Source organism: Rhinoderma darwinii, chromosome 1, assembly GCF_050947455.1.
Source record: "Rhinoderma darwinii isolate aRhiDar2 chromosome 1, aRhiDar2.hap1, whole genome shotgun sequence".
Classification (NCBI taxonomy): domain Eukaryota; kingdom Metazoa; phylum Chordata; class Amphibia; order Anura; family Rhinodermatidae; genus Rhinoderma; species Rhinoderma darwinii.
In genome coordinates this window covers 534400937-534415386 of record NC_134687.1, presented here as the reverse complement: position 1 = coordinate 534415386, position 14450 = coordinate 534400937, and the positions used below count along the sequence as shown (strand labels likewise).

At 47.6% G+C, this 14450-nt stretch overlaps 1 protein-coding gene across 1 annotated transcript in view; it reads left to right on the top strand.

Moving 5' to 3' along the window:
* The window catches only part of FAM81B (family with sequence similarity 81 member B), a 98129-nt gene that overhangs the window by 43778 nt on the left and 39901 nt on the right, over window positions 1-14450 (top strand). Inside the window, exon 5 of the mRNA XM_075854848.1 lies at window positions 792-921. Coding sequence (XP_075710963.1) covers window positions 792-921 — 130 coding nt within the window. The remainder of the gene's footprint in view (window positions 1-791; window positions 922-14450) is intronic.

Sequence of the window (14450 nt, the reverse complement as noted above, 5' to 3'; positions counted from 1 at the left end):
ATTTGACAGGAGATTAAAGTTCTAATAAGAAGCAAAATGCAGGTTTCTTTTTATTAAATAAAAATGTTGAATCAGGAGCCAGACACACAAACTGCTGACACACGTTTTTTCCTAATTCGAGAATGCTGTATTAATTATTGTCAGGCTGATCAAATACAGCCAGGAATGAAAGTACAGTAGATTTATACATTCACTATACTGGAATACTGTCATTTATCAAAAATACCACAATTTAATTGACATTTCACAGTAGGTATGCTAATACTAATCCATACCAAGCAGGACCTGGGTCTTACCAATAGACATCGATACCTATGGCATTGCATAAATGCAGTGTGGTGCCTGATATGAGATCTAAATTCTAAAATATCAAAACATTTAGAAATTCTAAAAAAAATATTATTCCTTCAGGAGTATGATCCTGGCTACTATGTAAATCAGAATTCAGTTTCTATAAATAAATACATTATGGGTCAGACATTTTTGTTCCAGAATTGGTATTTCATATTTAATAAAACAAACATGTCAGGAGAAGTGACAGGTCCTTCCTATACACTGCACAGGCACCTCTGTGAAAACTGGTAATGGGACCCTATGGCTCTGAAGATCAGTGGGAGTCCCTCCTGCTGGACCTCTGTCAATTTGGCCCATATGACATGTCAGATTGAGTCCTAGAAATAAACAATGCACAGCTACAGATCAGAACTGGATGTAGAACAGTTTGTGGTATATGGCATATACATTATGTATTGGAATCATCCATAAATAGTGCTTTTTTTCTTTAATTTTAGATGTGATGCCAGCATAACAAAGTTATCAGGAGATCTAGTAACAACTAAGCAGGAGCTGCATGCACAAGAGAAGGAGATTCACAATATCAGTGCAGCACTGGAAGCACATATGAAGGAGCTCGACTTTAAGGTTAGAAAGCCGAGTAATTTTGTTTGAATGTGGATCCAGTTTGATCGCAACTTGGGATCAGAAGGAAAATGTTTCCTTTTTAGGGAAGATTACTTCATGTCTTATGTATTTTTTTCTACTTTCTTTGGATCAATAGCGTTAAAAGAAAATTCTGAAGTTTACCTACAGTGGAGGAAATAAGTATTTGATCCCTTGCTGATTTTGTAAGTTTGCCCACTGTCAAAGTCATGAACAGTCTAGAATTTTTAGGCTAGGTTAATTTTACCAGTGAGAGATAGATTATATATAAAAAAACAAAAAACAGAATATCACATTGTCAAAATTATATATATTTATTTGCATTGTGCACAGAGAAATAAGTATTTGATCCCCTACCAACCATTAAGAGTTCAGCCTCCTCCAGACCAGTTACACGCTCCAAATCAACTTGGTGCCTGCATTAAAGACAGCTGTCTTACATGGTCACCTGTATAAAAGACTCCTGTCCACAGACTCAATTAATCAGTCTGACTCTAACCTCTACAACATGGGCAAGTCCAAAGAGCTTTCTAAGGATGTCAGGGACAAGATCATAGACCTGCACAAGGCTGGAATGGGCTACAAAACCATAAGTAAGACGCTGGGTGAGAAGGAGACAACTGTTGGTGCAATAGTAAGAAAATGGAAGACATACAAAATGACTGTCAATCGACATCGATGTGGGGCTCCATGCAAAATCTCACCTCGTGGGGTATCCTTGATCCTGAAGAAGGTGAGAGCTCAGCCGAAAACTACACGGGAGGAACTTGTTAATGATCTCAAGGCAGCTGGGACCACAGTCACCAAGAAAACCATTGGTAACACATTACGCCGTAATGGATTAAAATCCTGCAGTGCCCGCAAGGTCCCCCTGCTCAAGAAGGCACATGTACAGGCCCGTCTGAAGTTTGCAAATGAACATCTGGATGATTCTGAGAGTGATTGGGAGAAGGTGCTGTGGTCAGATGAGACTAAAATTGAGCTCTTTGGCATTAACTCAACTCGCCGTGTTTGGAGGAAGAGAAATGCTGCCTATGACCCAAAGAACACCGTTCCCACTGTCAAGCATGGAGGTGGAAACATTATGTTTTGGGGGTGTTTCTCTGCTAAGGGCACAGGACTACTTCACCGCATCAATGGGAGAATGGATGGAGCCATGTACCGTCAAATCCTGAGTGACAACCTCCTTCCCTCCACCAGGACATTAAAAATGGCTCGTGGCTGGGTCTTCCAGCACGACAATGACCCGAAACATACAGCCAAGGCAACAAAGGAGTGGCTCAAAAAGAAGCACATTAAGGTCATGGAGTGGCCTAGCCAGTCTCCAAACCTTAATCCCATCGAAAACTTATGGAGGGAGCTGAAGATTCGAGTTGCCAAGCAACAGCCTCGAAATCTTAATGATTTACAGATGATCTGCAAAGAGGAGTGGGCCAAAATTCCATCTAACATGTGTGCAAACCTCATCATGAACTACTAAAAACGTCTGACTGCTGTGCTTGCCAACAAGGGTTTTGCCACCAAGTATTAAGTCTTGTTTGCCAAAGGGATCAAATACTTATTTCTCTGTGCACAATACAAATAAATATATATAATTTTGACAATGTGATTTTCAGTTTTTTTTTAAATATAATCTATCTCTCACTGGTAAAATTAACCTTGCCTAAAAATTCTAGACTGTTCATGTCTCTGACAGTGGGCAAACTTACAAAATCAGCAAGGGATCAAATACTTATTTCCTTCACTGTATATCCCTTCCCTTCTGCCCATTTCTTGGTGGAACCAAATGGACATGTCTTTTTTCAACTTTACTCACTATGTAACTATGTAAAATATCACTTTCTATTCCTACTACTTTCCATTCAATCTGCCTTTTGCTGTTGACCCATCACCTGTCAGTAAACTACAGTACTGCAGACAAGAACTGGAGGTGTTGGCCATAGTAACATAGCTGAATTCTAATACTATGGATGACATCTTTAGATCTTGTCTGCAATAGTGTTCATACATGAGACCTCATAGAATTAAAAAAACACTACAAGATGATCTCAATAGCATACCAGTTCAGCCAAGCCACCCGGCATATTAATAAGGGAACAATGCTTCTGCCCGAACAATAGTCTGATGTTATGTTCTGTCTACACCAGCTTTAGTGTTACTATGTTCTATTCATGAACTCTCTACATTGTGCATTTAATAAGTGCTTAGTAAACAAATGGAGCTGGCATCAACATTTTTTTCAGTTGATAGAGCGCTTACTAATCACATTGTGAGTGGGTTGTGTGTTTAATCTCCTCTACAATCCAGTCAACAGAAGAACAGAGGATATTGAAAAAGGCAAATAAACTATACATGTGTGTGTGTGTGTATATATATATATATATATATATATATATATACCGATGTAGCCAAGCCTAACTTGACTCTGATAAACTTGCTGCAGCGTGATATCACACAACTGCCATTGAAAAAGTCAAGTTAAAGTTTCTTGTCACTGTGTGTTTAATGCATTGAAAGTCAAGATAAGGGCGGCTACAACCGAAAATGAGCTATGACTCTAAGATCAATGACCCAGATAACAAGGAGTTTTAACGTCACGTTCAGACATGGTAGATTTTCTTTTCACATTTGCAGACTCCGCTCTAATATCTGCAGCAAAGTACAGCATAGTACCTATGAATATGGTTTTCCAAACCTCACTCACACGTAACAAATTGTTCTGTTTGGGTTTGAATGGCATGATGAGTAAGTATATACAAATCCACAGCATGCATAGGCCCTCACCCGATCAGAGGGTGAAGGAGTGAGCAGTGTTGGGAAAACTCTGTACTCACACGGCACTGCCCCTGAATTGGAAACGGGAGTGGTGAGGCGTTATAATTAGAGATGAGCGAACCGGGACAACCGAACCCGGTTTCGGTCCGAACATCGGGAAAAGTTCGGTTCGCTGCGAATCCGAACTTCACCGGGTTCGGCCGAACACGTTTTGACCGAACCCGGTCAAAAATATTATACAAATTGGCAGCCACTTGTCTCTATCAATCACTGATAGAGAAAAGAGGCTGCTGATTAAAAATAAAATAAAAAGCATTTCATACGTACCCGGTCGTTGTCTTGGTGATGAGTCCCTCTTCTTCCTCCAGTCCGACCTTCTTTCCTGACGCGGCAGCCTGTGATTGGCTGCAGAGGCCGCTGCAGCCTGTGATTGGCTGCAGAGGCCGCGGCAGCCTGTGATTGGCTGCAGTGGTCACATGGGCTGTAACGTCATCCAGGAATGTCGGACCGGATGTCGAGAGGGACGCGTCACCAAGGCAACGGCAGGGAGACCGGACTGGAGGAAGCAGAAAGTTCTCGGTAAGTATGAACGTCTTTTTTTTTTTACAGGTTACTCTATATTCTGATCGGAAATTCACTGTCCAGGGTGCTGAAACAGTTACTGCCGATCAGTTAACTCTTTCAGCACCCTGGACAGTGACTATTTACTGGCGTCGCCTAGCAACGCTGTCGTAATGACGGGTGCACACATGTAGCCACCCGTCATTACGGGGCCTCATGCACACAACCGTAAAAACACCCGTTATTACGGGTCGTAATTACGACCCGAAATAGCGGGCCCATAGACTTCTGTTAGCCACGGGTACCTTCCCGTTTTCTCACGGGAAGGTGCCCGTGCCGTTAAAAAGATAGAACATGTTCTATTTTTTTATTTTACGGGCCGTGCTCCTATACTTTATAATGGGAGCACGGCTCGGAAAAACGACCGGCTGCCCGTGGCCGGCCGTGCTCATCTCCTGAAATACTCTGTACTGCCTTAAACTCTGTGGACAGGTCAGGATCCCGTTTCTTTTAAATGCTGCTGGGGAACCCGCTCGATGCACTATATAAGGCTGCGCTACAGTGCTTGGGAATAAGTGACTGGGGCAGAAGAGGATGGAGGCGCAGCCTTATATAGTGGATCGAGCGGGTTCCCCAGCAGCATTTAAAAGAAACAGGATCCTGACCTGTCCACAGAGTTTAAGGCAGCACAGAGTATTTCAGGAGATGAGCGTGCGGATCTTGTGCGGGGTGGTGACTTGCCAATCATGTGAAGGTGTTATTGAGGACAGGAGTGGAGGAGAGGTAACAGACTGAGAGCTACGTAATGGTAAGAGCAGAGTTCACAGCAGCACAGAATATTTCAGGAGAGGAGCGTGTGATTGGCTGCAGAGGCCGCTGCAGCCTGTGATTGGCTGCAGAGGCCGCGGCAGCCTGTGATTGGCTGCAGAGGCCGCGGCAGCCTGTGATTGGTTGCAGAGGCCGCGGCAGCCTGTGATTGGCTGCAGAGGCCGCGGCAGCCTGTGATTGGCTGAAGAGGCCGCGGCAGCCTGTGATTGGCTGCAGAGGCTGCGGCAGCCTGTGATTGGCTGCAGAGGCGGTCACGTGACATGCCTGACCGCCACTACAGCCTGTGATTGGCTGCAGCGAGCGGCGACATGGATGAAACGTCGTCGCTGGAGGCCGGACAGGAAGAATGTAAGTATGAACGTTTTTTTTTTTTATTACATTAAAATTGTATTTTCCGCGCGCCGAGCATGGTACTGTCAAGGTTGCTGAAAGAATTAGTGCAGCCCATTAACTCTTTCAGCACCCTGGACAGTACCATGCTCGGCGCACGGAAATTACAGGTTCGGTCAGAACTAGTTCGGTCCGAATCGAACTTTTTCGTGAAATTCGGCGAACTTGCCGAATCAAACTTTTCATAAGTTCGCTCATCTATAGTTATAATTTTTACCATATCACATTAGATGTTGCATAGGAGTTTTAGGACAATCTCTTTTTTTATTGTATGGCTTGATCTCGGCTATGTACATGGAAGCCGATGTCCCGATGTTTAGCTCTACTCCACATTGGTTCTACTTCCGTAACTACCTTGTATTTGCATACTTAGGCCCTGTTCACATCACGTTTTTGGCTTACATTTAGCAGGCATTGCCAGATGGAGGTTAAATTAGTGTACTTTTGGCCTCCATCTGGTTGGTACATTTTAGTATACCGTAAAAATAAAGGTATGGAATTGAGTAGTAGACGAAGCATCAATCACCGATAGGCTATAATGGTATCAGATTAACAGATACGCACTGAACAGGTTCATGAGAATGCATGACATGTCCGTTAAGCGAATACCATTATAGCCTATGGGTGGCAGATGCCACTGTTAGGCATCCCTCACAATCTATGGTAACATATACATCGGGATTTTTTCCTGGCATATATGTCAAGCATAGGGCAAAAAACATGATGTGAACATAGCCTTATTATGTTGCGGGTTCGCCATGGATTTTCAAAATTTTTGCAATGCTGAGGGAGAAATCCACATCATATGTGTAACACGTGGATTTTGGAGCATATTTGTTAGGGATCTGCCAGGTACTTCATCTAGGTATACTCCTGGGATTAATCAGTCCACACCTGAGGCCAGACCTGTTCGACTGACACCATCTCCCACCAACCAGGGTGGCAGGCTCAGGAGTGGGAGAGCCTATCGCGGCCTGGTCTGTCGGAGTTAGCTCCGCCCCCTGTCCTTTATTACCTGCCCTGTTCTCTCCTTCAGTGCTTGTAATTCTTTTGGATTCCTGGCCCCACTGCTGCTTGCTCCAGCCTGCTTCTGCCGTGCTTCTGCCTTGCTGCAGTTCTGCTTGACCTGCTTTGCTTTGCCCCTGGCTTGCTTCTGTCTCCGTGCCCGCTCGGGTGTACTCACATCGTCCTGGTCCTGACTGTTCGTTCGCCGCTCCGTTTCCTCGTGGCGTTCCGTGGCTACTGCCCCTTCCCTTGCGTGTTCCCTGTTTGTTTTCCTGTGCACTTAGACAGCGTAGGGACCGCCGCCCAGTTGTACCTCGTCGCCTAGGGCGGGTCGTTGCAAGTAGGCAGGGACAGGGCGGTGGGTAGATTAGGGCTCACTTTCCCTTCACCTCCTTCCTGCCATTACATAATTACAAGCCCTTACCTAGTCTACCATTTCTCCTACGCTGACGCTATCATGGACCCCCTTGAGACCCTGACCCAGCAGATGCAGGGCCTCTCCCTACAGGTCCAGGCCCTGGCCCAAAGGGTCAATCAGGGTGACGCTGCTTTAGTAGTACCCCTCACCTCACCTCTAGAACCCGACCTCAAGTTACCTGACCGGTTTTCAGGGGACCGTAAGACGTTTCTCTCCTTCCGGGAGAGTTGCAGACTGTATTTCCGCCTAAAGCCCCACTCCTCAGGTTCCGAGAACCAGCGGGTGGGTATCATCATATCCTGACTCCAGGAAGGGCCCCAAGAGTGGGCCTTCTCCTTGGCTCCTGACGCCCCTGAACTTTCCTCTGTTGATCGTTTTTTCTCTGCCCTCTGACTCATTTACGACGAGACTGACAGGACTGCTTTAGCCGAGAGTCAGCTGGTGACCTTACGTCAGGGTAGGAGACCGGTTGAGGAATACTGTTCTGATTTTAGGAAGTGGTGCGTAGCTTCTCAGTGGAACGATCCGGCCCTAAGGTGCCAGTTTAGGTTAGGATTATCTGACGCCCTGAAGGATCTGCTGGTTAGCTACCCCTCGTCTGACTCCCTTGACCAGGTTATGGCCCTAGCAGTACGACTTGACCGACGTCTCAGGGAACGTCAGCTAGAACGCTTCAGTGTGCTCCCCTCTGACTTTTCTGCGATCCCCCCCGAGGTCCCGTCTCCTCGCCCCTCCACGGAGGACTCGGAGGTACCTATGCAACTCGGGGCCTCCATGTCCCCTCGACAACGTAGGGAGTTTCGCAGAATGAATGGTCTCTGCTTCTACTGTGGGGACGACAAGCATCTACTGAACACCTGTCCCAGGCGCAAGAATAAGAAGCCGGAAAACTTCCGCGCCTAAGTGATCATCGGGGAGGTCACTTGGGCGCACAGGTATTTCCCGTTAATGTGAAACGCAATAAAATTTTGCTTCCCTTTCAGGTCTCGTTTGCTGGCCGGTCTGCCACGGGCAGTGCTTTCGTGGATTCTGGCTCATCTGCTAATATCATGTCTGTGGAATTTGCTATGTCTCTAAAGATGCCTTGTATTGATTTACCTTATCCTATCCCTGTAGTAGGTATCGACTCAACTCCCCTTGCTAATGGTTATTTTACTCAGCATACTCCTGTTTTTGAACTCCTGGTTGGCTCCATGCATTTGGAGCAGTGCTCTGTACTGGTGATGCAGGGATTATCGTCTGATCTGGTTTTAGGCCTTCCCTGGTTGCAGTTGCATAATCCCACATTTGATTGGAATACTGGGGATCTCACCAAATGGGGTAGTGATTGCCTGATGTCATGTCTTTCGGTTAACTCTATTTCTCCCCGGGAGGAGGTAAACACGCTTCCTGAGTTTGTTCAGGACTTCGCCGATGTGTTTTCTAAGGAGGCCTCCGAGGTGTTGCCCCCCCATAGAGATTACGATTGCGCTATCGATTTGGTGCCTGGTGCCAAGCTTCCTAAGGGTAGGATATTTAATCTTTCATGTCCTGAACGTGAAGCTATGAGGGTGTATATCCAAGAATGCCTGGCCAAGGGTTTCATTCGCCCCTCGACTTCTCCTGTAGGTGCTGGCTTCTTCTTCGTGGGGAAGAAGGATGGTGGTCTTAGGCCGTGCATTGATTATCGTAACCTGAATAAGGTCACCGTAAGGAACCAGTACCCACTTCCTTTGATTCCGGATCTTTTTAATCAGGTTCAGGGAGCCCAATGGTTTTCTAAGTTCGATCTACGGGGGGCATATAACCTTATCCGCATCAAAGAGGGGGATGAGTGGAAAACTGCGTTCAACACACCCGAGGGTCATTTCGAATACCTGGTCATGCCCTTTGGGTTGTGTAATGCCCCTGCTGTCTTCCAGAATTTTATTAATGAAATCCTGAGAGAGTACCTGGGTAATTTTCTTGTTGTGTACCTTGATGACATACTGGTGTTTTCCAAGGACTGGTCCTCCCACGTGGAGCATGTCAGGAAGGTGCTCCAGGTCCTTCGGGAGAATAATCTGTTTGCTAAGACTGAAAAATGTGTCTTTGGGGTACAGGAGATACCATTTTTAGGGCAAATCCTCACTCCTCATGAATTCCGCATGGACCCTGCCAAGGTTCAAGCTGTGGCGGAATGGGTCCAACCTGCCTCCCTTAAGGCGTTACAGTGTTTTTTAGGGTTCGCCAACTATTACAGGAGATTTATTGCCAACTTCTCGGTCGTCGCTAAGCCTCTTACGGACCTTACCCGCAAGGGTGCTGATGTCCTCCATTGGCCCCCTGAGGCCGTTCAGGCCTTTGAGACTCTCAAGAAGTGCTTTATCTCGGCCCCCGTGCTGATTCAGCCCAACCAAGAGGAGCCATTTATTGTGGAGGTTGACGCTTCCGAGGTGGGAGTGGGGGCCGTCTTGTCCCAGGGTACCAGCTCCCTCACCCATCTCCGCCCCTGTGCTTACTTCTCTAGGAAGTTTTCGCCCACGGAGAGTAACTATGATATTGGCAACCGCGAACTTCTAGCCATTAAATGGGCTTTTGAGGAGTGGCGGCACTTCCTGGAGGGGGCCAGACACCAGGTAACGGTCCTTACGGATCACAAGAATCTGGTTTTCCTAGAATCGGCCCGGAGGCTTAATCCTAGACAAGCTCGGTGGGCACTATTCTTTACCAGATTTAATTTCTTGGTTACCTATAGGGCTGGGTCCAAGAATATTAAGGCTGATGCTCTGTCACGTAGTTTCATGGCCAATCCTCCTTCCGAGAAGGATCCTGCTTGTATTTTACCCCCTGGTATAATCGTCTCTGCCACGGATTCTGATTTAGCTTCTGATATCGCGGCTGATCAGGGTGCAGCTCCCGGGAACGTCCCTGGGGACAAACTGTTAGTTCCCCTGCAATACCGGCTGAGGGTACTCAGGGAAAACCATGACTCCGCTCTATCTGGTCATCCTGGCATCTTGGGCACCAAACACCTCATTACCAGAAACTATTGGTGGCCTGGGTTGCCTAAAGATGTTAGGGCTTACGTCGCCGCTTGTGAGGTTTGCGCTAGGTCCAAAACCCCTAGGTCCCGACCTGCGGGCCTACTACGTTCCTTGCCCATTCCCCAGAGACCTTGGACCCATATCTCCATGGATTTTATCACCGATTTGCCTCCATCTCAGGGCAAGTCGGTGGTGTGGGTGGTAGTCGACCGCTTCAGCAAGATGTGCCACTTTGTGCCCCTTAAGAAGCTACCTAACGCCAAGACGTTAGCTTCTTTGTTTGTGAAACACATCCTGCGTCTCCATGGGGCCCCAGTCAATATCGTTTCTGACAGAGGGGTACAATTTGTTTCCTTATTTTGGAGAGCTTTTTGTAAAAAGTTGGAGATTGATCTGTCCTTCTCCTCCGCCTTCCATCCCGAAACTAATGGCCAAACGGAAAGGACCAACCAATCCCTGGAACAATATTTAAGGTGTTTCATCTCTGACTGTCAATTCGATTGGGTCTCATTCCTTCCCCTTGCTGAATTTTCCCTGAATAACCGGGTCAGTAACTCGTCAGGGGTCTCCCCGTTTTTCTGTAATTTCGGGTTTAACCCAAGGTTCTCCTCCGTCTCCCCTGGTTGTTCCAATAATCCTGAGGTAGAGGATGTTCATCGGGAACTGTGCACTGTCTGGGCCCAGGTTCAGAAGAACCTAGAGGCGTCCCAGAGCGCACAAAAGATTCAGGCGGATAGTAGACGTTCTGCTAACCCCCGGTTTGTCGTCGGGGATTTGGTCTGGTTGTCGTCCAGGAACTTGCGCCTTAAGGTCCCGTCCAGGAAGTTTGCTCCCCGATTTATTGGACCTTATAAGATCATTGAAGTCCTCAACCCTGTATCCTTCCGTCTGGAGCTCCCCCCATCCTTTCGCATACATGACGTCTTCCATGCCTCCCTCCTTAAACGCTGCTCCCCGTCCTGGTCCCCCTCGAGGATACCTCCTGTTCCCGTTCTCACCCCTGAGGGGGTGGAATTCGAGGTGGCCAAGATTATGGACAGTAGGATGGTCCAGGGCTCCCTCCAGTACCTGGTCCATTGGAGAGGATACGGGCCGGAGGAGAGGACTTGGGTACCTGCCCGGGATGTTCACGCTGGGGTATTGATCAGGAGGTTCCACCTTCTCTTCCCCACTAAACCGGGTCCCCTTAGTAAGGGTCCGGTGGCCCCTCATAAAAGGGGGAGTACTGTTAGGGATCTGCCAGGTACTTCATCTAGGTATACTCCTGGGATTAATCAGTCCACACCTGAGGCCAGACCTGTTCGACTGACACCATCTCCCACCAACCAGGGTGGCAGGCTCAGGAGTGGGAGAGCCTATCGCGGCCTGGTCTGTCGGAGTTAGCTCCGCCCCCTGTCCTTTATTACCTGCCCTGTTCTCTCCTTCAGTGCTTGTAATTCTTTTGGATTCCTGGCCCCACTGCTGCTTGCTCCAGCCTGCTTCTGCCGTGCTTCTGCCTTGCTGCAGTTCTGCTTGACCTGCTTTGCTTTGCCCCTGGCTTGCTTCTGTCTCCGTGCCCGCTCGGGTGTACTCACTTCGTCCTGGTCCTGACTGTTCGTTCGCCGCTCCGTTTCCTCGTGGCGTTCCGTGGCTACTGCCCCTTCCCTTGCGTGTTCCCTGTTTGTTTTCCTGTGCACTTAGACAGCGTAGGGACCGCCGCCCAGTTGTACCTCGTCGCCTAGGGCGGGTCGTTGCAAGTAGGCAGGGACAGGGCGGTGGGTAGATTAGGGCTCACTTTCCCTTCACCTCCTTCCTGCCATTACAATATTTGTGGCAAAATCCGCATTGGAACATACTTTTACATACTATTTTACATAGCAAGGTAATCATGATAATTTCCAGACTGCATGGTGTAGAGGGGACATCAGGGCCGCCATCAGGGGGGTATTAGGGGTACTGGTGTGAGGGGCCCGGCCAAACCAAATTGAAAGGGGGGTCCGGCAACTGCCGCGACTTGCCCTTGGTAGAAAAAAACGGCCCCTGCAATGGGGCAGAAAAAAAATCTGCCTCAAAATTCCTTAAAGAATTTTGAGGCAGATTTTGACCTGCCCACACTATCTTGCCTCGTTTTTTTGCTGCGTTTTTTGCTCGCAGCGATTGAGGACAGCAGACAAAAAACGCAGCGAAAAATGCATTTTCTGCCTCCCATTGATTTCGATGGGAAGTCAGAGGCGGAACAGCGGAAAGAAAGGACGTGCTGCTTTTTCTTTTTTCCGCGACTGGCTCCCATTGATTTCAGATTAAATCAATGGGAGGCGGTTTTGGAAGTTTTTTGGTGCTGATTCTGACGCAGTGTCCGAGTTAATATCAAGGCCCAAAAACTCTGTGAGCTGGGCCTTATTGTTAGGGCTTATTCAGACGAACGTGTAATACATCCGTGCAACGTGTGTGATTTTCATGCACCTTGCACGGACCTATGTTACTCTATGGGGCTGTGCAGACTGTCAGTGATTTTCACGCAGCGTGTGTCCGCTGCGTAAAACTCACGACATGTCCGATATTTGTGCATTGTTCGCGCACCACGCACCCATTGAAGTCAATGGGTGCGTGAAAATCACACCCAGCAGCAGTATAAACTATGAATGAAAACAGAAAAGCACCACGTGCTACAAACAGAGTGTCATAATGATGGCGGCTGCGCGAAAATCACGCAGCCACGCATCATACGCTGCTGACACATGGAGCTGTTATGGACCTTTTGCATGCGCAAATCGCCACGTTTTTGCACGCCCAAAAAGCACACGCTCGTGTAAATCCGGCCTTAGGGTAGGAACACACTAGGCATGAACACTGCGGATTTTATGCAACACATTTTATTGTGGAAAATCCGCAGCGTATTACAGTCGCAGCAGAGTGGATGAGATTTGAACAAATCTCATCCACACATTGCAAAAAAAATGGACCTGCAGTGTGGCTTTTTAAGCCGCAGCATGTCAATTTATTCTGTGGAATCGCTGCTCCTCTGTTGCGGAAATGCTGCGTTTCTGCCGCAAAAATCACACATGAGAAAAAAAAAGGTACTTTTTTAAATTGATAAAGTTTAGACTTCCCCCGGCCGTAGTCACTTTCCGTTGCGGGGTTCACCCGACGGAAACCTCAGAAGGAACCCCGGAACGGAAGCGAACGGTGATGTGAACAGGCCCTAACACAAAAGTTTTGTATTTTTTTTAGCTGGTTCACAAAAAAAAATAATTCCAAATTCTACTGAACCAACTGCTTATTTAGAGAGCGGCAGCAGCTCCAGGAGCGACATCATAAGGGACACACTAGGCGGATATGCTGAGTAAAACTCCACAGCTTATCCGCCCTGGTAGCCGCAGGGAATTCTGCCAGCAAAACCGCACCAAATAGTGGCGCAGGTTTCGTGAGGCATGTCCGCTGCGGGAATCCTGCAGGGAAAAAAAAGTTTAGACTTGACCTGGCCGTAGTTTAGGTGACGCATCTCTCTCTTCTGAACGTAGCCCCGCCTCCTGGGATGACGCTGTAGACCATGTGACCGCTGCAGCAGTCACATGGGATGAAACGCCAAGACAGGAGGCCGGGCTGCGCTAAGAATAGAGGATCGCGTCACCAGGACTATGGCCGGGGTAAGTCTAAACTTTTTTATAAATTTTAAAAAGTGCCTTTTTTTTTTCTCATTTGTGATTTTTGCGGCAGAACCGCAGCATTTCCGCAACAGAGGAGCAGCGATTCCACAGAATAAATGGACATGCTGCGGCTTAAAAAGCCAAAAGCCACACTGCAGGTCAATTTTTTTTGCAGCGTGTGGATAAGATTTGTTCAAATCTCATCCACTCTGCTGCGACTGTAATACACTGCGGATTTTCCACAATAAAATATGTTGCATAAAATCCGCAGTGTTCATGCCTAGTGTGTTCCTACCCTAAGGCCGGATTTACACAAGCGTGTGCTTTTTGCGCGCGCAAAAACGTGGCGTTTTGCGCATGCAAAAGGTCCATAACAGCTCCGTGTGTCAGCAGCGTATGATGCGTGGCTGCGTGATTTTCGCGCAGCTGCCATCATTATGACACTCTGTTTGTAGCACGTGGTGCTTTTCTGTTTTCATTCATAGTTTATACGGCTGCGGAAGTGCTGGGCGGGATTTTCACGCACCCATTGACTTCAATGGGTGCGTGATGCGAGAACAATGCACAAATATCGGACATGTCGTGAGTTTTACACAGCGGACACACGCTGCATGAAACTCACGGACAGTCTGCACGGCCCCATAGAGTAACATAGGTCTGTGCGAGGCGCGTGAAAATCACGCACGTTGCACGGATGTATTACACGTTCGTCTGAATAAGCCCTAACAATAAGGCCCAGTTCACAGAGTTTTTGGGCCTTGATATTGACTCGGACACTGCTTCAGAATCAGCACCAAACAACTTCCAAAACCGCCTTCCATTGATTTAATCTGAAATCAATGGGAGTAAGTCACGGAAAAAAGAAAAAGCAGCACGTCCTTTCTTGCCGCGGTTCTGCCTCTG